Below are 27,296 nucleotides of genomic sequence, written 5' to 3' on the forward strand. Positions count from 1 at the left end.
ATAGTTGACTCTGTGCTGCTTGTGGGGCTGAATGTGCTTCTTTTGCACGGTCCGTTCTTGATTTCCGGGTCACAGGGGAGACTAGGCAGCAGCCAGGCACCATAGCCATGCCTTCGCTGTACTCTTTTCGGCACCTGCTAAAAACTTGTTTGTTTTTAGGCAAGCCTACCTAGAAACTTAGAATTCTGATGCGTGTTTTAATCAGTTTTTAGTTTATTGTAAACTATTATATAATATATACAATATTATATATTGTAAACTATTATAAAATATTATTATTTTAATTCTTTTGAGTGTTTTAAATTGTTAATTCTTTTATCAATATAGTTTTACCTTCTTTGAAAACGGCTTTGAGGTTTTGTTTTTTGTTGTTTTTTAACAATTCAGCAGTTTATGGATTTTATGAAATAACTAAATAACAGGAAGGGCCTTAAGATTCAGTTGCCACATCCTTTTGGGTGTATCTTCACAGCAATATTTTTTTATTATTATTACTATTATAATAATCATTGTCATTATTATATTAATCTCCATTATTATACAATAATAATTATGATTATATTAACTGAGGTGTCTCCTTTCACTTAAACCTCAAGGCAAGGTTTAAACCTTAAATCTCCTAAAACAGGTTTAAAAACAATTTTAGAAATGTATAAAGTTAGGTCTCAAAGCAATAGGATTAAGCACTTAAAGCAGATTCCCCCCCCCCCATCCGATTGGAATTGCTTGTCAAAACAAAAATTTCTTCAGTTGTTTAGAGAAAAACAATCTGTGGACAGACACCTGTCGCATCTCAGTGGGGGTGCTTGTTCCACAGACCAGAGGTGTAGCTGCACAGTGGGCCAAAACTTTGCTTAAAAAAAGAAGAGAGACAGCTGATTTCTGCACTCACTACTAAATTCCGCTTAGCGCAGAATTGTGGAATCTTCTCTCAGAATCTTGTTGACCATTGCTGCTGCTGCTGCGCTCCTAGGTTTCTGCAGAAATGGAGTCACAAAGGAATCTGGTGTTTTACAAGTCTGGTTGCCTTCCTTAAGACCGGTGCCCTTATGTAACTGAGCCTGCCCTCTTTTGACCATGTTTCGGGGGAAGCCAATAAGCCTCACCCTCCGGAGAAGGACAAAGTATATACAGCCCACAGAAGGAGAGATGGTAGATCAGTGAGAGTTTCTGACTCTCAATTATTATTTTAACAATGACAACAACGAAAAGACTTCCCCTGCCGCCACCGCCCACAACCAGCCTTCGCAGGGAATTACAGCTTAGTGAGGGGAATAGAATAGGGGGTCTCTTAACACCCTTAGCAAACTACAGTTCCCAGGATTCTTCACGGGGAGCCATGACTGTTTAAAGTGCTATAACACTGCTTTAAATGTATAGGGTAGTTGTAGCCACAGTGAACCCACCCAAAAGGGACGCTGGGGGCCAGATTAAGAACATTCCACCCACCCCCACAACACAGGGGAGTGGGGTGAAAGAGAAGCCATTGCTGTCCATGGCCGTCATTTGCACAGCCGGGTATGAAGAATCCCTTTTCCTCCCCCTACATTTCCCACCATTGCTGCCTGTCTGAAATCCTTGTAGATCTCTATCTTATCTCGGGAGGAGACCTGTTGGAGGTCACCCTTCGGGACTCCATGGCATTTATTCCATTTTAACGTCTTTCCCCTGTTCAGTTCCGCATAGAAGCCACTTCCTGGAACTGTAGCAGAATATCGTGCAAGTTTTGTGCTCTGTTCCGTGTTACTTTCCTTCCAGGAAAAATCCCGTTTGCAATCAGTATGGAAACGAGTGCTAAGCTTGCACTCATTGTGTGAAAGATAGTGTGGAAATTGACAGTTTGGGAAATTAAATAGAATAAACCACTATGACATTAAACAGAACAAGCCACCATGTAAATACAGCCTAAGAGCAGGGTGGGTTGGGGGTCTAAAAAGTGGGTGTTGTTGGAGAGCCCCCTGTTCTGACCTGGGGGGCGGGGGAGAGAAACTGCTGCAGGCTAGCTACTGGTTAATTTATGGCCCGGTATAATTGTTATCGCCCACATTCTCTGGTGTGGTTTCTATATTGTGTGTGTGTGCCCTTTTCCTGAAGTTTTGGCGGTTAAACGAGGGTGAGATTGCCCCCTAGTGCTCGCTCTCTCCTTTTTTTTATAATGCCATCGGAGATACTGAGAATGTGGGTGGCTTAAAATAAATGCAGCTGCATTTGGCCTTGTTTGGATAGTTATTTTTAAAAGCACAGAGTGGTTCACTTCTGCAACACTTTGCCCTGTTCCCTTTGGGGATCAAACCACCGCCGGCCCTTGGTTTTGCGCTCCTTGGCATGTGGGCACACAAAAAGCTCCAAGTTCACCCTGTGTTTGGAGTTGCATAGAATCATAGAATAGAATCATAGAATCATAGAGTTGGAAGAGACCACAAGGGCCATCGAGTCCAACCCCCTGCCAAGCAGGAAATACCATCAGAGCACTCCTGACATATGGTTGTCATGACCTCAAAATCCCATATCAGGAGCAAGGAGGAGAGTACCCTGAATTCTGTGACCTGCATAAGTCATGCAGATTTAGCAGAGTTGCTTTGCACCAGCTGCTGGGAATCGCAAGTGGGGAGAATTGTTGCTGTTTGCACTTTGCAAGCAGAAGGTACTAGGTTCAGTCCTCAGTATCTCCAGGTAGGACAGGGAATATCCCCTTGTCTGAAAATCCTGGAGGGCCACTGCCACTCTCTGTATACAATAGCAAGCTAGATGCACCAACTCCATATAAAGGTAACTCCTGGGTATCTATGCTGTGGACTAACCATCCATTTGGGAAGGGCTGTTGCTTATTAGAACAATGCCCTTGCATTCAGAAGGCGCTGTGATCTAAACCACTGAGCCTCTTGGGCTTGCCGATCGGAAGGTCGGCAGTTCGAATCTGCACAATGCAGTGAGCTCCCGTTGCTCTGTCCCAGCTCCTGCCAACATAGCATTTCAAAAGCACGCCAGTGCAAGTAGATAATAGGTACCGCTGCGATGGGAAGGGAAACAGCATTTCAATGTGCTCTGGTTTCCGTCACGGTGTTCCGTTGCACCAGAAGCGGTTTAGTCCTGCTGGCCGCATGACCTGGAAAGCTGTCTGTGGACAAACGCCGGCTCCCTCGGCCTGTAAAGCAAGATGAGCACAACAGCCCACAATCGCCTTTAACTGGACTTAATCATCCAGGGGTCCTTTACCTCTACCTTTACACAGAACGTCCCAGGATCAAACCTCAGCATGTCCAAGTCAGGCTGCGAAAGACCCCTGGTCTGAAATCTTGGAGGGCTGCTGCCGGTCAGTGTTGACAGTGCTGTGCTGACTGCATGAGGCAACTTCTTGTGCTGCTACGACTGGAGGCACCTGTTTCCCTTCTACACCAAGAAAATCACACCCCCCCCCCATTTAAGCAGGATGGGCATGTGCTGACCCACCTGCACCGCTTCTTTTTCCTAAATCAGGGTGGTGTTTCTTTCTTATGCAAATATCCTAATTACAGCGCATAATATTTACAGTCTCCCCGACCTCACTCTCAGATTTGATCTCATTCTACCTCCTATCAGTTTCCCTTTGACTTTTTTAGGGGACAGGTTTCTGTCTGTGGGAGAGGTGCAGAATTCCAGATGCACCCAAACTGCATCTAGCTGGCACCCTGCATTCCCCCCCCCCCCAAAAAAATAAATCCCGCTCCCTTTCTAACGAAATACACAAATAATAAAGCTAAGGTACTCACGTGTTTTATGGCAAACGGCCCATGATCACTCCCCCCTCCACACTCCATCCCTGCTCCAAAGCAAGGTTTTATGATAATATAGTAAAAATATTAAATTAGAAAATGCCTCACTAAGGGTGATAAAACCTTACTGCGGTAGAAATAGGTAATTATCCCCAGCTCAGCCTAAAATGACAGTTTAACAGAAATAAAAATGTTACTGCTCATTACTTGATTTTTGTAGGTTGCAATAAAGGGTAAGTTAAACTTTAATTCAGGGGAGACCCCTGTTTCGACCCCACACCCTTCTGCACGCTCTTACCTTGGGAGCGAGCGCTATTAATTACTCGCTAGATGGGCCACTCCTCGGCGCTCAGCTAATTTGAACGCCCTCTGTGTTTTCCGCAGAGCCTTTCGGGCAAACTGTCCAGCCAGCCCAGATTGATGCTCTTCCTCTCTCTGGCTTCTGGTCTGACTATTAATAGAAATGGCCTCTCGAGTCGTACGGAGACAAGGAACGTTAGAGAGGCAGCATTTTGCCACGTGCTTGACCTTAAGGAGTCGGGGCTGTGAGGAAAGCTGCTCTCCTACGGTTAAATCGAAAGCTAGTGGAGCAGGAAGATGCCATCTAGCTCAGGAGTGCCGACACTGACCGGCAGTGGCTCTCCAATTCCCAGCCCTACCTGGAGACGCTGGAAGCTGAGCATGGGGTCTTCTACACCAAAAGCAGGTGCTCTACCCCTGAGCTTCAGCTCTTCTGCTAAAAATAAAACGATAAATAAAAATTCCAGTCCTCATAATCTGAGCTAATAGGAACATAGGAAGCTGGCTTAGACCGATGGAGACCATTGGTCTGTCCAACTTAGTATTGATAGGCCACGCAGTAGCCCAGGCTTCTTCAACCTCAGCCTCCAGATGTTTTCGGCCTACAACTCCCATGATCCCTAGCTAGCAGGACCAGTCATCAGGGATGATGGGAATTGTGGTCTCAAAACATCTGGAGGGCCGAGGTTGAGGAAGCTTGCAGGGTAACTCTAGATCAGTGCTTCCCAAACTTGGGTCTCCAGCTGTTTTTGGGCTGCAACTCCCACCATCCCTAACTAGCAGGACCAGTGGTCAGGGATGATGGGAACTGGAGTGAAACAACAGCTGGAGAGACTCAAGTTTGGGAAGCACTGATCTAGATACACAACTCCATAAGCGTTTTAGGTACACACGCATTTGAGATTTGGTGTCTTGTCCCTGTGGCTGCGACTCTCCAGGAATCTCTTTTGGTTGTCTCACTTGCTGAGCAGCAGAGATTTGAAAACTCCTCAGCCGAGTGTGTTTGGGAAGTGTTATTTACTTCGTAGCATCTGATCGTGACGTTTGTTGACATCAAGTTTTCCCACCCTCATCTAACCCAGTCATGAGGATTAGCAACTTGACCGTGTGTAAAGATACAGGATTTCTGAGCTTGATGGTGGTCACAAATTCTGAATATACATATATATACCACACACACACACACACACACACAATATACTAATATAGATACTTTTGGCTGTTCCTTAGCCATACCTTTCTGTCGTCGCAGGTTTCAAATATATGAACTTACATTTATATTTATTTATCAGTATATTTATATACTTATAAGTATATTTATTTATGAATCATAAAAATGAATCATAGCCTAATTTTGTCTGTGTGTGTCTTTGACAAAAGCCGTCCTGTTCCCGTTATCAACACCACTGTTGATAGTGGGCCCTATTAATTTGAGTCTTTTGTTGCTGGGCTGTTTTCATTCCCCCTTCCTTCCCCCTCCGGTTCTGTGTCAACCTCAAGGAAAAAAGAACAACATATATGAAAACTAAATTATAGTCCCACGCAGCCTGCCTGATTGAATCCTCCTTACACCACCGCGGTCTCATACATCCTATTAAAATATTCAATCTTGTTCTCTTCCTTGAAAAGCCTTGAATGGAAAGGGCAAACTTATAGGGGGAAGAAAAACCTCATTCCCCAGAGAGATAGAATCTAGCCCTGGCGCAGTATTTACATATTTCTGTGCCGCGCGAGAGTGGCACTACACAAGGTCTCCCCAGCCCTCGTGTTTATTAATAAAGATTGCCGAATGCATTTTTAATTATCTCGCAGCCTTTTCATTTGAAGCCGTGGATGATGGTCGCCGCTTGCTTCTTCTAAATTGACCTTGAAAAGTTGCTTTCTCCCCCTCTTTCTTGCCCCTCCTTTCCCTTAACCCTTGTGTCACCTCAGAACTAGACCGCTGCAGCACTCTCCTCCTGGGGCGGCCCTTGAAAGCTGTTCAGCTGGTGCAGAATGTGGAGACCCTCCTCCAAACAGGGGTGGCTTTGCACTGGTGGCTCGGCATCTGCGCATGCTCTGTGTCCTTCCCCAGGAACAGACTCATTCCCTTCCTGTGTCCCTCTTGCCTGCAGGCTCAGGTCATCTTCAGAAGACCTGCTTGGTGTTTGATCTTCATGTTCCCGCCAGTGTTGCCTTCCCAGCAGTGTCACCAAAGTTACAGAACTTGGTTTCCTGGGAGGCTAATATTGTGACTTGCTAGTTTTTAGAGAATGGGTCTGGCCCATTAGGGTGAATGGGGCTCTGACACCAATCCTTGAGTGTGCCTTCTCATCTCCATGTCTCCTTACTTGCAGTGGCTCTAGGGGGTGGCCCTGGCTTCCATCTTCTTCCTCCTCCTTAGCCCCAGAGCTCAACATGGTGGAGGAGGAGGATGGAGACAAAACTAGAATTCTTTGCCTCCAGCTCTGCTTGTCATGGACTCTGCAGGTCCAGTGACGGTTGGGCTCCCAGCCCCACTGAGCACCAGCCACTATTGTGTAGGTCAGTGGTTCTTAGACTTTTCCTCCCTGGGCCACCATTTCAGAATAAAAATTTGCTCACGCCACACTGAATGTTTAATTGATAAGAAATAACATTGGAAAGCGGAGAGAAACATGGTCACCTCTCATGGATGCTTTAGCTGAGATTCCTCCATTGCGGGGCGTGGGTGTGTCCTGGAGCAGATGACCCTCTGGATCCCTTCCAAATTTACAATTCCTTGATTCCTTGATTTATAACATAGTAAACAACTACAGTCATACCTTGGATCCCAAATGCCTTGGCTTCTGAACAAATCGGCTCCCGAAAGATTGAAACCCGGAAGTGACTGTTCCGGTTTTTGAACGATTTTTGGAAGTCGGATGTCCGACAGGGCTTCTGCGGCTTCCGATTGGCTGCAAGAGCTTCCTGCAGCCAATCAGAAGCCGCACTTTGGTTTCTGAAAGTTTTTGACTTCCAAGGTACCACTGTACTTTATAATATGACCATGGGACACCCAAGAAGGATAAAACAATTCAGCTTCATACTACACTACACTACACTACACTACACTACACTACACTACACTACACTACACTACACTACACGGAAATGTTCAAATGTTTCTTTGTCCTTGGATCTTCCTGCCACGCTTGCCATCCTCTCCTCCCGCAAGAGTGTGGCACACCCCATCCTTTGAGAACCACTGGTGTAGGCGGATGGAGCCATGTTTCAGAGAGCGCCTGGGGTCCATTGAGTTGTATGTTTGTGCTTATAACTGCTGGCTGCTTCCAGCGGTCAATTTTGGATTTTCCATTAGCCTATTTTGTTGCTTGGTGGGGCTGACATAAGCAAAAGTGTTGTTGCTTGAAAAGTAGGGTTTTCTTGGTTCCTTGCTCCGAAAGGCTGTGGGACTCGTGTTCAAAGCTGACAAATGAAATCGAATAAAATGGCTGCGCTTTTCTGTTCTCTTTCTTTCTCTCCCCCTCCTCTCCCACCCAGAACGGAACTTTATCGGTCCCTCTTTGGCAAACGGCCACATCTCGAAGGAGGCGACCACGCTTAGTGGTGGGCGTTGTGCTGCCACAAGCTCTGAACCTTGGAGAGTGGAACGTCCACCACATTCGGACACTATCCATCGCTTTGTGACTTCTCCTGCTCCCTTCCCTTCCTCCCCAGTCGATGGAGACGTCTTTTCTTGAGCATAACCAGGAGCACCCACCGTACTTGATGAAGTTGAGAAGCCCCCGGAGGTATCTCCACTTCCTTGGAGTCGGAGTGCTCCTGGAAGCTAACCTCAAGGCTCACCCAACACACAACGACCTTAGCGAAGGTGGGCTCACACGTTGAAGTGCGCCTTGGAAGAGTTGGGCAACTTCTACCAACCTGTGCTTTTCCCCCCAAGTACGTCGAGGGCATGAAACCAGACACTTTAAGGGCCGATGAGCAATCTGGAAGAGTGAGAAGAACTTCAAAGTTTCATGGTAGCCATCTCTGGTCAAATCCAGATGAAAGCAAACCATCGCAAGGACACTTCATAGGGGACCTTTGTAGCATCTTGTGTCCTTGAACTCCTTGACGGTGGTCAGAGACCCTGTGGAATGAAATCAGAATTAAAGAACAGTGTGTGTGTGTCTGTGTGTCACAACTGTGTTTGTGTTCCTGGGGAAAAGATTAGCAGAGGGTACAGCACAACTGTATTTGTTAGTGACACACCCTTGAGCGAAACTTGATGGCTGTAACTATCCAATCATCTCCGTTCTAAGGAGACATGATTTTAAAATGGGAATGAAGGAAATAGAACACCAGAATAGTTGCTTATGGGCATGCCCTAAACTACCCTCTCTCGCTTCCCACAACTACCTTGCTGCCTTGCCTTGCCTTGCCAGAGCAGCTGGGGCTGATGGGAATCGTAGTCCAAAACTTCTGGAGGGCAACTAGGTTGGGAATTAGGCTGTCCTAAACTCTTGGGAGGTCTGTTCTTAAATATGTGTAGCTCATCATCTGAGTGGTGGCTTCCAAGGAGACCAAAAGTGGAAAGCAGCTAATAGAATATGATGGGTGATTTGTTCTTCCCTAAAGTAAAGGACGTGGGTGGCACTGTGGGTTAAACCACAGAGCCTAGGGCTTGCCAATCAGAAGGTCGGCAGTTCGAATCCCCGTGATGGGGTGAGAATCCCATTGCTCGGTCTCTGCTCCTGCCAACCTAGCCATTTGAAAGCACGTCAAAGTGCAAGTAGATAAATAGGTACCACTCCGGCGGGAAGGTAAATGGTGTTTCCGTGCGCTTCTCTGGTTTGCCAGAAGCGGCTTCGTCATGCTGGCCACATGACCCGGAAGCTGTACGCCGGCTCCCTCGGCCAATAAAGCGAGATGAGCGCCGCAACCCCAGAGTCGTCGGCGACTGGACCTAACGATCAGGGGTCCCTTTACCTTTAGAGTACTCCCCTAAAGTATATTTGCTGATGGGGGATTTGTGGATTGCCTCTTCTGCCCCTCCCCCAGTTGAGAGATGCTCTTTGTTAGATTTACACCAGGACTAACCTCTACAGAGAGAAGATGATTCACTTGTTTTTATTCAGAAGGTCAAAAAAGCTGGAAATTAAATCCCTATAAAGTGGATTTATTAGCCTGCTGTGATCAATCTCCAATGGAGATTATCTTGCATAAGTATCATGTGCATATGTATGTTACCTGTATTGATTGCCTGAGGTGTCTCCTCTGCAACCCCCCCCCCCAGTCCTTAAAACTGAATAAAACAGCTGTACAGAGCTGACCACCTTATTTATTTATTCAAAATGTTTCTAGGCTGCCTTTTTTTTCTTTTAAAGGGTGAAACCGCCCCCCCCCCGTACAAAAGACAAAGCAACTATTTGTTTATTTTGTTTAACGAAAGGTATATATATATGCCGCTTGATTGCAAGGAAACCTCTAAGGGCATACAATAAATATTAAAACTTGTATCCACAAAGACAGTAAAAAATAAAGAATAACACTATGTTGTCCCGTTCTAATGTAATGCAGTCATTTTAGCACAAGCCATTTAAAGCCTTTCGCAGTCCGTCAGCAACACTCAACATTTATTTGAACAATTTAAGAGTGGGGGGGGGGGGACAAAACAGTTTAAGAGAAGACGAAATAAATGGGGATTTGGTTGGATTTTTCTCCCTCTCGTAGAATATTAGCACTCGGGGGCATCCAGTGGAGTGGAGTGTTGGAAGAGTCAGTGCAGACCGAAGGAAGTCCTTAACGTAGCACATAGGCACACCTGTGGAACTCCCTCCCACAAGAAGTTGTCATGGCCATGAGCTTAGAGGTCTTGGACAATTTCATGAAGGATAAAGGCTATCCGTTTCTCCCCACGATGGCTATGTCCTGCTTCCAAGCTCCTTGTTTGACCGCTGAGAAGAGAATGTCAGAGTAGATGGGCCTTTGATCCAGCAGAGCTGCTCTGGCCCTCTTAAACGCCAGCAATGAAGGAACCAGTGCTGGCTTTTTCTTCAAGTGGGGGCTCTCAACCAGAGCCTTAGAGGTCCAGCTCAACCTGAAATGTAGTGGGGTTCATTTCTGTTCACAGTTCATTTTAGCTGCTGAATGTATTTTCTTTTTAAACATTTCTCCACCAAAGTTCTCAAGGCAGTATACTCCTCCTTCCCACCAAACGGTGTTGACGGCAGCTGACAGTATTATGGTACTTCTGTATTGTTTATTTGATTTTTGTTTTGTTTTTTAAGCCTAAAATGAAGACAGGTAAGACATGGCTAAAAACTACCAGAACACCAATTTCAACAACAGTGTGATGACATCACCTTGTGTTTATTGAGGAGTAGCTGAAATCTAATTGGATAGAGCTTATATCTACCAGCTCAGGGGTCAGCAAACTTTTTCAGCAGGGGGCCGGTCCACTGTCCCTCAGACCTTGTGGGGGGCCGGACTATTTTTTTTTGGGGGGGGGGGGGAATGAACGAATTCCTATGCCCCTCAAATAACCCAGAGATGCATTTTAAATAAAAGCACACATTCTACTCATGTAAAAACACGCTGATTCCCGGACCACCTGCGGGCCGGATTTAGAAGGCGATTGGGCTGGATCTGGCCCTTGGGCCTTAGGTTGCCTACTCATGTACCAGCTAGTTCCAATCTCATTGTCATTCTGCCCTTCCTGATCCTCGTCCACATCCCTGAAGCTTGAGGGATTCCGTTAGAGCCACAGTGAATAAAGGAGGAGGTTCTCGTTTAAAAGGGAGGGAAGGGTTTCTAGTCCTCTTCATTGTATTAAAAAAAAGGCAGGTAGGGGGAAGCTTGAAAATGAAGCTGCTGGCCAGTTGAAAGACCCTTTGATTTTCTTTCTAGCTGCTAAAGACTGAAACAATTAATTATCTCCTTCATTTCGATAGAGATTTGATAAGTTGCGTTGCCTGCCTTGTACCTTTGGACATGCCTGTGTGAAAGCGATGCTTTGACAAGATTCAGAAAAGGCAAGAGGGTACGAAGGTGTACACTCTCCCACTTGTTGTTTAGAAAGGGGCCTTTGCTGCTTCCTTAACAATTTTTGTGAGGTGGCGGGTTTGTTTTTGGAAGCTAAGCAGAACTTGGGACAGGTTGGTATTTTAAAATTGTGGGTTCTGTTGTATGTTTTGCAGCTTTAAATGTTTCTGTCTGCTTTGAGCCTTTGGGACAGTGGTGCACTCAGGCAATTTTAGACTTAGGCCAGTTCTTTAGACGGTAAGGTATATTAATCACTTCACTTCATTCTGAGTGCTCATTCTGCTGTGTGCGGCTCTGGGTGTCTGCCCCCACCTGACGGTGCCACCATTCTTTTAAAAATAATAATTAGAACTCCCCCCTCCATTTCTGCTGTGTGGCCACTCCGATGCAATGAAGCTCAGTTATTTTCTGTAATTCTAGTTGTGACTTGAGCTAAAACAGGACACCCCCTTTTTTCTTCCTTTTTTACAGGCATATGGACTAGAAACTTTGCTAGTTTTTGTTTGTTTTTTAATGTGAAGAAAGGTGGTATATTGACAGAGCTGGATTTTGCTCCTACAGAGATACCCTCTGCCCCAGATGGTAACCCTAAATTAAAAAAAAAAATTAAAAATTGTGTGCGCTTGTTGCAAAAAGCTACTTTCAGGAAATGAAATGACAGTGTGAATTCTATCTTAACGTGGGCTCTCCAAGTGGCGGAACGAGGACAGTTATCCCCATCAGAAAATCGAAGATTTTTCCCCACTCCGCCCCCTCTAGGGTGCAGAAAGTATCTGTGTCAAGGTGAGTATTGACTTTTGCCTTAGAAAATGTATGTAGCATGGATGAATAAATCTTTATGTGCATTTGCAGCAAAGCCAGAGCTGTAGATCTTAGAAAAGGACATTGATTTTTGCCCGCTTCCCCCCCCCTCCACTGCTTCCCATTTTCTCCAGCTTTCCGAAGAGTCAAAATTTGCCTGGCATAAACTTCTTTTAAAACAACAACAACAACAATTCTGTGGACCCCTTCAGAGTTTGTCATATTTCTATTCTTGAATTTAGTTGCATGCCCCCCCCCAACCCTGGGGAAAGTTTTTGAGAGTTAAAACTATAAGTGGTAAAGCTAAGAACTGGGGTGTGAAATTAGGTTGCAGCCAGCTGTTTTGGGGTTGGATGTGAGACTTTAGATGGGTACTGTTGGACGAGGAGAAGAGAGAAGCATATGATGCAAAATGGTGTCGAGTAATGGCAGGGAAAGCACCAAAGATCAGTCGCTGAGCACTTTGTTTGCATGCAGAAGGTCCCAGGTTCCATCACCTGGTAAGACTGGGAATTGTTCCCATCTGAAATCTGCTGCCAGTCAGTGTAGACAGCACCTGAGAAAGGTAGACCAGCTTTCTGAATAAGTATATGGGCAGTTTTTAATGTTGGATGTTTTACTGGGCTTAATGTTTTTAATTTGTTGGAAGCTCCCCAGTGTGACTGGGGCAACCCAACCAGATGGGAGGCATATCAACAACATCATCCTGTCTCCCTGGGTTTTAGGAAATAACAACAGCTTCCTAGAACCCAGGGAGACATGTCAGTGTTCATTTCCCAAAGTTCCAGTAGCTGGGGCCGATGAATGGTTTTATTTATCAAATTTAATTTGAGACACAATTCCTCCTTAACTCTTCCTGTTGTTTACAAAACACCCGGTTTTTTAAGACGACCTCTTTTAATACTGTCTCCCAGCCTCACATCTTTTCTTCTGCCAAGTCAGGCAGACCTCAGGAGTAGGACCATGTTTTCAAGTGAAGGCTTTTGGAATCTCTTCCCTGCACCATCTTGCAAACAATGAAGGACGGCATGTAAATTGAATAAACAAAATAACCCCCAAGCCTGTTGATTTCAACGTGGACTGTGTCACACCCATATTCCTCTCTTTTCTCTTGTAAGAACTGAACTCAGGGCTGGGAAGTCTGTGGCCTGCAAGATGTTGCCAGGCTACAACTCCAGTCATCCTTGACCCCCAACTGGGGCTGTTGGAAGCCCAGCCCAATGACATCTCCGACATAACAGGTATGTTTAGCCTGGAAAATAAGAGACTGAGATACCAGTCTTCACATATATAAAGGGCTGTCACATGGAAGATGGAGCAAACTTCTTTTCTCAAACTTCATAGAGTAGGACTCGAACTAGTGGCTTCAAGCTACAAGAAAGGAGATTCCGGTTAAACATCAGGAATAACTTTCTGACCATAAGAGCTGTTCAACAATGGAGCGGTCTCCCTTGGGAGGTGGTGGTTTCTCTTTCCTTGCAGGTTTTCAAGCAGCGGGTCGATGACCATTTATCACAGATACTTTAGTTGAGTCCCCTGCATTGCAGGGGTTGAGCTGGATGACCCTCTGGGTCCCTTCAAACTCCTACAATTCCATGATTCTGCAATGGGGTGAACTGTAGCTCCATGCCTACAGCATCTGCTTTGTGTGCAGAAGGCCCCAGATTCAATCGCCAGCGTCACCAGGTTAGGGCTGGGAGAGACTCCAGTCTCAAACATTGGGAGAGCTGTTGCCAGTCAGTGTTGACAGTACTGAGCTAGATGGGCCAGTGGGTTTGACTTAGTTTCAGGCAGTCTCCTATGAGCCTGTGTTTGCTAATTGGTTAAGCAACGGGTCTTCTGCTGAATCCATCTCTCAGGGTTACATCACTGCTTATAGATTGGCAGAGAGAGGGGGGCAAGGGACGTGTTAGTTGCATCTTGCATTGTGAACCCAGCATGGAGCCAGGGGTCAGACTAGATGACCGCAGGGACCCCTTCCTCTAGATTAATTTATCTCTAATGCATCACCACCACCAACATCATCATCTCTATATATATATTTGCCAATGAGAAATATATGTTCATCTGGTGTTTGAAATGGATATTAAAACACACAAATACTCAGTACTGTACTGGTTTTGAATTTGTGTGTATGTGTGCGTGAGAGAGAGAGAGACTTGGGATTTTTCTGTGTTTTGGCAGCGTTGTGTGTGTGTGTGTTTTCAGCAATATCACACACAGACACACAATCTATATCTATAATCACTGGTTATACACAGTGGATAATGAAGTAGAGCTGTCAACCAATTAAAGAATTTTAGCTGATTAATTGCCCTTCTTTTTAACCAGTGCATTGATTTTAATGAATCAATTTAAATTTAAAGACATTTGCATATTATCACCATCTTTGCTTAGGTGCCTTTTGGAGATATTGAAGGACAGATGAGATAACAACCCGTTTCATAAGCAAGGCCACCACTCTGCGTTAAAACTGGAGGGCTCAGCAATAGAGGAGGTGCTTTTGCACCCAGAAGGGCTTAGGGTCAGTCCCCAGCACCCCACTCCCACCCCCCATGAAAAGGGTGCCGTTTGAGGTGCAGCGAGAGGGTGGTAACCCCAGGCAGGGCCTGCTTTGTGGTGACACCCCAACTGTGGAATGCTGCTTCCCAGGAAGACTTGCCTGGCCCCGGCCTTGATGTCAATAGGGTGCCATGTGAGCACTCTTGTAGGTTTGTTTCCTTAGCCTTCACCATACAGCCGCCTCACGGCCTCAGATCTCCAGTCTGCCATATATGGGTGTTTTTTGATCCTTTGGAAATGGCTGCAGTGATTTACCATTTGTTTTTGTTTTTTTAAAAAAGAATAATCTTTGTTTTAAAGTTGTTGCTTTCATTTTGTTCCTCTGTCCCCTCTCTTAGCTTTTTCCTCTTAAGGAAACTATGGGGCTTATTTATTTATTTATTTATTTATTTATTTTCATAGAAACCACAGGCCACTTGATTGTAAAAGAAAAGCTTCAAAGTGGTTTACAAAAGAATAAAACAATAAAGGCTCAAGGCAAGCCCTGCTATCATCATGCATCTCTGAAGCACAAAGGTTTTTGTTTTCCCCCTGTTCAGTTGTGAGCCATTGAATGATAAAAGGTGTTGAGAGATGAGAGTGGGGCCTCTCCACATGTGTGAAACTTATCAGATGAGATTATTAATTAATTAATTAATTAATTAATTAATTAATTAAATGTGTACAGCAGTACAGATGCTTCAGGTTACAGATGTTTCAGGTAACAGACTCTGCTAACCCAGAAATATTACCTCAGGTTAAGAACTTTGCTTCAGGATGAGAACAGAAATTGTGCAGCGGCGGCAGCGGGAGACCCCATTAGCTAAAGTGGTGCTTCAGGTTAAGAACAGTTTCAGGTTAAGAACCAACCTCCAGAATGAATTAAGTTTTTAACCTGAGGTACCACTGTATACCGCCCTAGACTCATAGATCTCAGGGCAATTCACAGCACAAAAAAACACAAAATAGCTTAGAAGTGGGGAACTTCAAAAATGTGGGGGCAGGGGGAAGATTCCTAGCTTCTAACAGAATAAGCAAAGGCCGTAGCTCAGTGATTCCGGGTTCAATCCCTGACATCTCCAAGCAGGGCTTTCTGAAAACCCTGGAGAGCTGCTGCCAGTCAGTGAGGACAGTATTGAGCTGCATTTGAGCCCCACGTTGGGCAGAAGTTTCCTGCATTGCAGGGGGGTTGGACCAGATGAGCCTCGTGGTCCCTTTGAGCTCTACAGTTGTTGTTGTTGTTTAGTCATTTAGTCGTGTCCGACTCTTCGTGACCCCCTGGACCAGAGCACGCCCGGCACTCCTGTCTCCCACTGCCTCCCACAGTTTGGTCAAACTCGTGCTGGTAGCTTCGAGAACACTGTCCAACCATCTCGTCCTCTGTCGTCCCCTTCTCCTTGTGCCCTCCATCTTTCCCAACATCAGGGTCTTTTCCAAGGAGTCTTCTCTTCTCATGAGGTGGCCAAAGTATTGGAGCCTCAGCTTCACGATCTGTCCTTCCAGTGAGCACTCAGGGCTGATTTCCTTCAGAATGGATAAGTTTGATCTTCTTGCAGTCCATGGGACTCTCAAGAGTCTCTTCCAGCACCAGAATTCAAAAGCATCAATTCTTTGGCGATCAGCCTTCTTTATGGTCCAGTTCTCACTTCCATACTATCACTACTGGGAAAACCATAGCTTTTACTATACGGACCTTTGTTGTTAGCATCGCCCATCAATGAACAATGGACACAATGTCAGCATGGAAGAGAAGGCACTTTTGAAGCTCCTGATTCCATCCAGCTCATGCGTCCTGAGCGATGTGGGATCTAGCCCTGTGGAAATGCCCCGCCCCGCCCCGCCCTGACAGCGCAAAGTCCATATTTGCAGCTTTAAGATTGAAACGGAAGCTGGTGGGGAACCAGTCCTACTATAGAACAGATCCTCCCAATTTGGGCCAAGGGATTTTCAATCCAAATTTCATCTGGCCCTAAACTCATTAGGCACCCATAGGCAAATATCAGAAGTTGGGGAAGGGAAATACTTTTCCTTTCTCATTTTTCTGGTGCATTAACATTCTTCCATGTTTGTTTCCTAGACTTTAGGCAAGCAGCTGCCTGCCAGCCTCAGTCCCTCAGCCTGCAGCATGGGCGTTCTTGAGAGGATTACAGAAAGAATCCTTGTTTTGTGCTTGGAGCCCTCTCTCCCAAGTAAAAGTATTATTTATAAATCCTTGCTGCTATTGTGGCTGAGAATAGGGAATTTGCTAGTTTGGCACTTGTTCTTGGCATAGGGTTTTCCTTGCTGTGGTTCGCTGAGGTTGTGTGTGTGTGTGTGTGATGCCTGCTTCTCTGTTTGACACAAGTGTCTTAAAGTTACCTCCTGATGCTTCTGAGTTTCTTTGCAGGCATATTAAAAGGCGAGCATGGAAGCTCTTAAAATGCTGAAAATGCTTGTTTCGTATTGTTCGAAGAGATAAGCGGAAGGTAGGGCGGTCGGGAGAAGAGAAATTCAAAGTCTTGCCAATGGTACCCTTGAATCTTTACTTATCAGCGTCCTGGCAGGCTTTCAATCTTTCCCCCCTTACCTGGGTGGTGCAATACCTGGGGAACGCAGGCAAGGAGGCTTCAGCTGGGACTCGACCTGGTTTCATCCACTGAGGTTGGTTCTCTTGTCCTCTCCACCGGTAGGGGGGCAGGAATGGTCTGTTTCCAGGACAGACAGCGGAGATCTGAGCTTGCTCATGTAACTCCCAGCGCTGGATCCTGTCGCCAGCCCCCTCTCCAAAGTGTCTGGTTTGGCAGCCCCAGAAGTTAACCAGCTCTGCTTCCAGTGGCAGGTCTTGCTGTCTGACTGTGGCTAATTTCTGGCGCTGTGGTCCAAATTACCGAGCCTGTTGGGCTTTGCCGATCAGAAGGTCAGCAGTTCGAATCCCCGCAACAGGGTGAGCTCCTGTTGCTCAGTCCCTGCTCCTGCCAACCTAGCAGTTCGAAAGCACACCAGTGCAAGTAGATAAATAGGTACTACTGCAGCGGGACGGTAAATGGCATTTCCATGGTGTTCCATTGTGCCAGAAGGGATTTAGTCATGCTGGCCACATGACTGGGAAAACTGTGGACAAGCGCCAGCTCCCTCAGCCTGGAAGCAAGATGAGTGCTGCTCCCCATAGTCGCCTTTGACTGGACTTAACCGTCCAGGGGTCCTTTACTTTCCTCTTTTACCTTAATTTCTCTCCATCTTGTGTGCAGGAAAGAGAGAAAAATAAGATGCAGTCCTATGTGGACACAAGACTTGTGTGTACAGTGGTGCCCCGCAAGACGAATGCCTCGCAAGATGGAAAACCCGCTAGACGAAAGGGTTTTCCGTTTTGGAGGTGCTTCGCAAAACAAATTTCCTATGGGCTTGCTTCGCAAGACGACAATGTCTTGCGAGTCCTTGCGGGGTTTTTTCCTCCCCCCCTTTTTCTAAGCCGCTTATCTGCTTATCCGCTAAGCCGCTAAAAGCCGCTAATCCGCTAAGCCGTCAATGGGCTTGCTTTGCAAGACGAAAAAAACGCTAGACGAAGAGACTCGCGGAAAGGATTAATTACGTCTTGCGAGGCACCACTGTACTTAATAAATGCTTCACAGTTTCAAAAAGACGCTTTCTTTTCCGAGCACAGTTCAAAGTGTTGGGTGCTGACCTTTAAAGCCCTAAATGGCCTTGGCCTAGTATACCTGGAGAAGCGTCTCCACCTCCATCGTTCTGGCCGGACACTGAGGTCCAGTGCCAAGGGCCTTCTGGCAGTTCCCTTGCTACAAGAAGCAAAGCTACAGGGAACCCAGAGGCCTTCTCAGTGGTGGCACCCGCCCTGTGGAGCACCCTCCCTTCAGATGTCAAAGAGATAAACAACTACCTGACATTTAGAAGACATCGGAAGGCAGCCCTGTTCAGGGAAGTTCTTAATGTGTGACATTTAAATGTATTTTTAATCTTTGTTGGAAGCTGCCCAGAGTGGCTGGGGAAACCCAGCCAGATGGACAGGGTACAAATTAATAATAATAATAATAATAATAATAATAATAATAATAATATGATGTCACCTTAAGCAAAGGGTGTTGTTTTTTAACACGAAACACACAAATCTGTCCCTCCTTTCCAGCAGCATATGCTTGCTATTAAAATGGCGGTGGAGAATCTGGTGTCCTATGGGTGTTGATAGGCTCTCAGCAGCTCCCTATCGTGCTTGGCCATTGGCCCTGCTGGCTGGGGCGGAGTCCAATTCCACCCAGCTCCCTAGAGCCCACACTGAGTGACAGCGGCTGTCCAGGATTTCAGAAAAAAATAAAATAAATCCCAGTCCTAGCTGGAGATGCCAGGGATTGAATTTGGGACCTTTTGTGGGCAAGGCAGATTCTCTGCCACTGAGCTGTGGCCCTTCCCAAGGAGTGATTCATCACTCCCAGAGGATCTGTCCACTTTGCCTGCCTGTAGGAGAATCAAATCCCAGTGACGGAAACTCCCAAGGACACACTTTTTCTTGGTGCCGGAGGTCTTGGCTGAACGCAGAGCGGGAGGCTAAACTGCATTTGCGAGAAAAGGGCAACCACAGAACAGGCTTTCCTGCAAATATTTCTCCTCAATGCCATCAATTAACAGCTATCCCAAATTTCCCAACAGAATCTAAATTCTTTAGCCATATGTGATACCTCTGTTAATTAGCTTTAAAAAAAAAAAGACGACAACAGATAACCTGGCCCTGATTTATTTTATTTTTTAAAAAAAACACAAACAAAAAACAGGAGGTTAGTGTAGCAGAAATGATACGCCCTCGCTGTCCCTCCCCCCTCCCGAAAATAAAACCACACAGAATTTCAACTTTCAGACAAACAACTTCATTTACAAGTGTGGCTCTAATTAGCTTCTGAATTAGTAAAGCGGAGTCCCCCCCCTCCCTCCCCCAGATCAGCAAAAGCCCGGGGGGAAGCGGCGGAATAGCGAGAATCGCATTTCCAATTATTTTGTTGAATTGCTAATTTAGTTATTGTGGCTGCCGTAATTGTGAAGGGTATTGGGTGTGCAATTCAATTTGTTTTAAATATTTGTGGGAAGGCTGTTCGGTAATGGAGCTGACCTGTTTTGCGGCCTAAATTGAGAGAAGGGACTCGAACAAGGAGGTTTGTGGGGGCGGGCAGGGAGGGGGGAGAAATATGGGAGGAGAACGGAATGGGGGGGGGGGGAAATGTGGCTACAAAGCCGTCGTTTTTTTGTTTCAGTTTTTATTTTGATCTTTTCTCTCTTCATCCCTCTTAAGACCGTTGAAGCAACAAAAGGTTTAAATTAAAAGATGATAGCACTTTGATCTGCCAGCTTTTGAAAGCTTTTGCCGCTTTGGAGGTAACCCTTCCGGGCATTTTTAATATGTAGATTTTTTTTTTAAGGCTAAAGTGTTTAAATATGCATTTCCAGGGTTCAGTAGGGGTACTCTCTCTCTCCACCCTTTTATTAAGTTTGTTAAATCGATTAATGTATTTAAGCACACACGATACACACAGATGCATATATCTCTATATCTGTTATGTACGTACGTATTCTTCCTCCCCAAATCTTATATTGGTTCTGTGAGAGCAAACACACAGAATTGAATCTGTTGTGCTAATTTGATAGGATTTAACACCATTTCATCTAAAATTATGTGTAGGGTTTCAAAATACACATCTCACAGGGGCCTGTTTTGGAGTAAACGGACCCCTTTTTGTATGCCTAGTAGGGGAGAAGCTGCTCCATTAGCTATACCTGCAATTAAATTCAGTTGAGTAACAGTGGGGGAGAAATGTCTGTGTGTGAGAGAGAGAGAGAGAAGGAGGGGGCATTTGTAAAACCGTTTTAATGGATGAAATTCTGCCACCGCCACCCCCTTTCCCTGAATGTTAAGAGGTGAGTTTTGTTTGATCCAACACATCTGTGACCGTGGGGAGTACACAGTACAGGATATTGCGACTTTTACATACATTCTGCATTTAATGCCCCCAGTCCTTTGAGCACAAAGCTAAATTTAAAAAAAGAAAGCCGAAAGTTAGTGCATACAGAACTTCATATTTTGTGTAGGTTGGGCAGGTAAAACAAATAAATAAAGCTACACGTGAGCGTCTCACACACAATGACTTTAGTCTGCAAGAAGCAGCAAAACAGGGTTGTTAAAAACAAGATGTCACTCTCTGCACGTTTTAATAGTTGTTTTATTGGTCTTAATAGCTTTTATGTATATTATGAACTGCTTTGCGATTTCTAAGAGAAAAGCATTTTTATAAGCTTTTCTTAAAAACAAAACAAAAACAAAACCATAGCAAACTAGAATGTCAAAGTGAAGGGCTCTGGCATAACCCCGGACTGACTAGATTTCTAAAGGGCAGTGGCTCGATTTCCTTACGGGAACCTGTTCAACTATCGCTGCTCTCCTGGATGGCTTTTAAAAAGGTATTAGACAAATTCACAGAGGATAAGGCTGCCTGTGGATACTAGTCCATGATAACCACCGTATCTGGTGGCAGTGCACCTCTGAATACCAGTTGTTTGGTGGGGTCACTTGTGAATGAAAGGGGGGCTGTTTATGGGCTATCCAGAGGCATCTAGCTGGCCGGTCTGTGAACAGAATGCCAGATTAGATTAGCCTCTGTGATCCAGTCGGGCTCTTCTTGCAAGAGGTCCTTACTGCCTGGGATCCAAAATCTGTGTCTGTTGCCAATAGTTTCCCCTGAGTGTTTTATCTGTGACAGCATGGACTAAGAACTTGCCATTTCCTTTTTTGTAAATCTGCAGCTGGGCTCCCAACTCCCCATCGGCTCTGATGGCTGGGGCTGTTGGGCGTTGGAGTCTTGACAACATCTGGAGGGGAAACACTTACCCTGGAGTAAATGAAAAGTTTGGGTTCCCAGAGACCTCAGTATTGGCAGTCATATTGCACCATTGAGTACATTTCCATTCTTCCTGGAACGATGGAGTGCTTGACTGTGAGTAGTTGCAATCAGTGGCAGACCTACATTTGGGGGGTGGGGGTTCACAACTGGTACCGAGGTCTGGGTAAGGACCGTTATCTTCTTCAGTGGGGTTGTTCCATGACAGATCACCACACCTTTACAACATCTGTGCTACTGACTCTCAAACTTTTAGATTGTTGAAATATCCATACTCAATTCAGTGCCACTTAAATTAGGCCTACTACACCCAAAATGTTAAGTTGCTTCTGGAGTTCCTCTGGAATTAGGGGCCTGGAAACTTGTTTCATTAGTTTCATAGTACAGTGATACCTTGGTTCTGGAAGTCGGTTCCAAAACCAAGACGCGCTTTCCCATAGAAAGTAATGCAAAATGGATTAATCCGTTCCAGACTTTTAAAAACAACCCCTAAAACAGCAATTTAACATGAATTTTACTATCTAATGAGACCATTGATCCATAAAATGAAAGCAATAAACAATGTACTGCAGTCACACAATCAATCAGTAGCTGAACTGGATTCCACACAGTCACAAAAACAAAACGAAAAAGAGCTGCAAAAACAAAAATGCAAAATAAATAGCAAAAACAGACAGACCTCAGCGTAACACTCAAAATGGAGCATGTTCAGCTTCTGAAAAATGTTTGCAAACCGGAACACTTACTTCCGGGTTTGCAGTGTTTGGGTTCCAAGTTGTTTGAGTACCAAGGCGTTTGAGAACCAAGGTACCACTGTAGATCCACCTCTGGCTGTAATCTTTCCTGAAGGAGGCATAAATGCTGAGACAGATTTCTTGGAGGGGAGCCTCAGGTGTTAAAGGTTGCATGAGAGTCTGAAGTTAATGCATTCCCGATTTCTTGCTTCTGCTTTGTGACAGAAACTGCTGCACTCTGAAAACACGGAATCCGCGTTAAGGAATTCACAGCGCAATGCAATCTGATGGTTGGAAATTTTTTTATTAAAAGAAACTTGAGGTAAGTGAAATAAACATCAGCACCACAAGTTGTCCCAAGACATACATCAATTAATACTTCTGTCGGATGGTTCAACTGGGCTCTCTCTCTCCACTTGTCCCCTCCACTGCCTGTATTTCTGCTACAGACTTTTTAAATCAGGGCTCCCCACCACGACACCAGTGTGCCTGCCAGTACCTCATATGCTACCCACTGAAAGTGAATAATCCGTTTTGTGTTAGGCCACACCCCCACAACAGCCATTTTGTATCTGGCGCTCACGGCACTTTCTCAAAATTCCCAGTGTGCTTGCTGGCCCCAACAGGTTGGCAACCCCAGTTTTAAATGTTCTCTTCTCTCCAGAAAGGGGGGGCCCAGAGCATGTAACTCTCACTTTCGCCCATCTGCCCCCACCCTCGTCCCAATCAACATTGTGTGGCCAGCAGCAGGTATAATGCATTTCTTAACATTTGCTGATAATCCTCCATTGGGTTAGATTTCCCGTTTCCACCGCAGTTCTTTTTGGAGGCAGTGCAAGGCAAGGATCCCAAGACATGGTGGGTGGCTGACTTGAAGGCCACGGCGTCGTCATCAGACTGGATTATTGAAGCTGGTTGCTGCAGAACAGAGAGCACAAAGGTGCTCTTTTTTGTGGCATGTGCATCAGTTCAGGTGGACCCTTCCACCTTGGGCAATTGCTGCAGGGGAACGGGACTCATCTGGCAATGCAGTTATGGAGATTTGCTGGGGGGCGAGTCCTTGGCCTTTCTGACGTGTCGTTTAGAGAGAGAGAAAAGTGGCCACACGCTTACTACAGTTAACATCCTAGAGTTACGCTCAGCTGACGTTCTCTCTCCTGGAAAGTATTTGGGCAAGGCTTAGGTTTCCTTTAGTGACGTAAACAAGGAGCAGTTTAAAAAGGGAAGACACTAAACCAGTGTTTGCCAGCCTGGTGCCCCCAGATGTTTTGAATTAACATCCCAGTGGGAACGGTAGCCCAAAACATCTGGAGGGTGCCAGGTCGGTGCCAGCTGCGTTAAATCCTCAAGAGGCAGGTAATGAGAATGCAGGTCGAAAGTCTCTTTTTTCAGGAATGTTAGGAGCCAGCTCCTTCCATAGAGTTCAAAGTACAGGGCTAAAAGTCCTTAGCAGCCGTCCTTTTCAGACACTTTCCATTATTTTCTGAACCGCAATATTTTATCAGTAACCCTGTAGCTTCCTTAGGGACCCTGCTCTGCATTATTACAAGGCAACCCACTCGGGATGTCTGCTTGGCAGAGGGCACTGCGGTCAAGAACCTTGGCTCTTGGATGTGTGTCTATGTGGTACTGGGTCATGCCCATCTCCCCCCTTTCATTTCAGGGTATGCAAGCTTCTTTAACTGAAAGCAGTGGGACTTGAGGTTGTGGTAGCCAGCTCTTCCTTTCAGTGGGACTCGCTCTGAAGTAAGTCTCAGATTACTTGCTATTTTAAAAGCTTTTTAAAGATTGTTTTAATGCTTTGGTGATTGCCCCCCTCTGCTCTTTTGGGATGAAGGGCATGATAGGATTTTTGTGGGGGGGAAATATACTGAATTCAATGAGGCTTACTCCTAGGTAAGTGGGATTGCAGACTTTTTTGGATTGGCTTCCCCCGGATGCAGGCATCTGCCCAAAGAGGCATGCCACAGGGCTTCCAAGAGAACCCATATCTAGCATTTCCGCACCTTACAAAATTTGATCCCTACCACCTTTTGCAATTGGCTGGAACACGTGTATTAATTTAATTCCTTGTAATGAGGGGGAAACAACACAGCATTTCTTAAAACTGATTTTGCACAAAGTATTATTTTATGGAATGGTAGTGGGGTGACTCATTTAATGCTGTGTTTCCCCTTCATGAAACGCCCCCCCCCCCTTCCCAAGTTGGTGAACTGGTGCAATAATGGCTATTGTCCCAACTAACCACATGGAAGTGTCATCGAAGGCTCAACAGCTGGATCAGCCAGCCTGTGAGTAGCATCTCCTCCTAACATTGGTGTAGCATTGCGGGCCACTTGTGTCTTACACGAGGATTGGCTTCCAAGGGTCCATCTGTATATGCAGTAATGCAGAAGGCCAGGAACTGCCCCTCCCCATAAAGTGGAGGGGTGCTTACCTGGTTTTTGGGAAGGAGGTGTTAGGGCTCCGGAGGGTGCCAGAATCCTCCCACCACCTTTCCAAAGCCTAAGAAATGCTTGCCCAGCTTTGGGAAGGAGGTGTGAGTGCTCTAGGACCATGCCAGGGGCCCCCAAACTGCCTTCCCGAAAGCCAGGTATGCTCATGATCGTAGGTGGGGGGGGGATAAATGGAGAGTGGTTTCCTTCACTCTCCATGTTTTTATTTTAGTTCCTCCTCACCCACACAAGATGTGAGGGGTGTGTGTGTATGTCATTGGTCCCTGCAGTTGCTATCACCTCTCTGCTCATGTGCCCTTTTTTAGCCCTCAGAAATCCTGCTTTGGGGCTTCCTATTGGGGCCTCTCATTGGCCACTGTAAGAACAGGATGCTGGCCCAGATGAGCCACTGGACTGATCCAGCAGAGGCTGGTGGCTGTAGGAAAGGCAAGCCTGACTGAGCGTAGCATATGTATTCTGCTCCATCCCCCTGCTGCCAATGGGCAACCTGACCCTCCAAAAAAAGCAAGGCCACAGGTGAGCAGGTGAATTCCTGCTATTGCACTAGTGTAGCTCCCTGAATTGGCGCCTTGGTGAAAGTGCTGCTCAGCCAGCAGTGCTTGGATGCAGGCCAGTTCCCACCCCTGCAAGGCTGCATTTTTTCCTACCTCTCCCCTGTCTTAAGAGACAACACAGCTTTACCTTTCTGCTCCACCTGTTCAAGGTTAGGTCCTCTGGCGCAAGCCAGCCAGCCCACCACCCACCAAGGCCGCAAGTGTTGATTTACAGAAGCAAGTGCCACTTCTAGCTTACAAATTGACAACATTGCCAGCAAAGTATGTAAGGAATTGAAGGCAAGGATAGGCACCTGTAGGGTTTACTGTACAGGAACAACTTCAAGTCCATGCTCCCTACTTTCAGGGGTGGCCAACAAAGTGCCCTCCCACATTTCATGTTGCTGAACAATACCTTCCATTACACCCAAAAACTGAGGCTGATGTGGAGGTGGAGGCCAGGGACATCTGAACAGCACCATGTTGACTGCTCCTTACTGAATGTCAAGATTCTGTTCTCCATGAAAGCTTCATGGTAGAACCAGGCTGTAAGGAAAGTTATGCTCAATTCAGGTAGCACAGCCACGTGATGATGGGAGATGTCGTCAGAAGCCTGTGCTACACTTTATAGATGAGGGATATATAGCTGGGGTGACCCTTGTTCGTTCTGCTGCAAAAGGCAGAATGATTTCAGATGGGATTATGCCCCAGACACCTTGCAAAATAACTTTCATATGAAACAGAAATGCCCTCAGATTTCTCGAAGTCCAATAGAACGAAGGGAAGTTTCTCCCCTCAAAGGCTGGAGCCTCTAATAAACACTGTTTTCTGACTATTTTAGCATTGCAGAGCTTTTTATCCGCCCTGCAGACTGGCTTTCCTAGGTTTATTGCATGAACGCAGAAATGAAACATCTGATGGCCAATCAATCGTGCACAGGGAGAAATAATATGACCTAAAAAAAGGGGCGATGATTTAAACTTTGTGCATGAAGTGGGGATGACCTCACCACCAGCAGGGGGAGAGAGACGATGGGAGTCTAAACCAGTTTAGAACAGAAGCAGCAAGAGGTGCTGTGGGCCTCCCTTTTAGGGGTGGCGCTACCACTCCGCTGCCAAATACGACTGACAAACACTGGATCTTTTGCATTTGGAAGGTTGGGAGAAGTCAAGTAACTGGCACAATGGACAAAAAGTGTACACAAGATGAAAAGCTTGGGGTGGGGGGTTTCTGCTGAAGGCCCCTGTGGTCAGCCCCCCAGCCCCACCCTTGATTTAAGACCTCATGGTACCAGGGTACCTTTCATGATCTCATTGGAAGTCACAAGAGTGACTGAGACGCAAATCCAGTTTACACTTTGTTAAATAAATAGGGACTACTGTACGACATCCATAAGTTACATTTGTGGGGGAAGCCTGTATTCCTGAAGTCTCGCATGACTACTCTAAAATTCAAGTCTGATTTTAAAAAAAGACACAAAAAAGAAGAAAATAATTAAGAAGTCCTTTCCCAGCATTTCCCCTGCTGGGAGTCAAGGTACATGGATGAAGGCAGGAGCAAAATGGCAGGGCACCTTTTCCCTCCAGCCTTGCCAGCTTACGTTGAAGCAGGCGCGTCCATGGTGGAGAGAATGCGCACGATCTCGGCTCGCTGCGTCGATGATATGTGCTGGGTCATGTGGACGATGGAATCCATGGCGACCTCCGGGTTGGCCTGCACCAAACTAGTGAGAGAGAGAGAGGGAGGAAGCAGGTCACGAAGACAGTTCCTTGGACCCCACAGGATAATAAGGGTCCCTAACACCATCGGCAAGAAGACCCACAAATATGAAATTACAGTTGCAGCATACCCCAGTGATGCAAAGAAGATCCTAACCTGCATCTTGGAGAAGAGCCTCTCAACAACAACTGCTCAGCTGAGGCACAAGAAGGATTATTTGGGCACATTCCCCAGGGATGAGAGTTTAGCAAACCTTTCCCGAGGACTCAGCCCCAATCAGTTGAAAAAGACTTAATCCTTTAAATGGATCTATAATCGGTTGTTCCGTAAATAGTAATATTGGTCATCCTCCTTTTAAAAATGCTTTTGCAGTACATTACAAGTATATTTTTGTATTGGTGTGTCTTTCTGCCGATTGTTTGTGGGGGCTGCTCCTTACCACGAAGCAGGCACCTCTCATTCTTACTCCCAAGTTATTGATTACAATATTGTTTACAAGTTTTCAGCCAGCCTTTTAAGTGGAGCTCTTTATCCCAGTCTGTCTGCATTGTATTTGTAACTGTTTGTCTACATAGAATGGTTTTTAAGTTGTTGTTGATGA

General features: G+C 45.8%; 2 protein-coding genes and 1 long non-coding RNA gene across 8 annotated transcripts in view; 2 read left to right on the forward strand and 1 right to left on the reverse strand.

Moving 5' to 3' along the window:
• The window catches only part of AATF (apoptosis antagonizing transcription factor), a 63,487-nt gene extending 54,165 nt beyond the window's left edge, over window positions 1-9,322 (forward strand). Inside the window, exon 12 of the mRNA XM_079955647.1 lies at window positions 7,554-9,322. Coding sequence (XP_079811773.1) covers window positions 7,554-7,617 — 64 coding nt within the window. The 3' untranslated portion in view covers window positions 7,618-9,322. The remainder of the gene's footprint in view (window positions 1-7,553) is intronic.
• Window positions 9,323-10,388: 1,066 nt separating this feature from the next.
• Window positions 10,389-22,307, forward strand: LOC307204322. The gene is made up of 5 exons (XR_013833581.1): window positions 10,389-11,037; window positions 11,511-11,822; window positions 12,971-13,081; window positions 16,459-16,570; window positions 22,213-22,307. It is a non-coding gene; the product is annotated as an uncharacterized lncRNA (long non-coding RNA).
• Window positions 22,273-27,296, reverse strand: part of ACACA (acetyl-CoA carboxylase alpha) — a 207,022-nt gene continuing 201,998 nt past the window's right edge. For all 6 annotated transcript variants that reach the window (XM_079955359.1, XM_079955357.1, XM_079955358.1 and 3 more), the window contains one exon: window positions 22,273-26,699. In XM_079955359.1, coding sequence (XP_079811485.1) covers window positions 26,573-26,699 — 127 coding nt within the window. In that variant the 3' untranslated portion in view covers window positions 22,273-26,572. The remainder of the gene's footprint in view (window positions 26,700-27,296) is intronic.

The sequence above is a fragment of the Podarcis cretensis genome (genome assembly GCF_951804945.1).
Source record: "Podarcis cretensis genome assembly, chromosome: 15".
Classification (NCBI taxonomy): domain Eukaryota; kingdom Metazoa; phylum Chordata; class Lepidosauria; order Squamata; family Lacertidae; genus Podarcis; species Podarcis cretensis.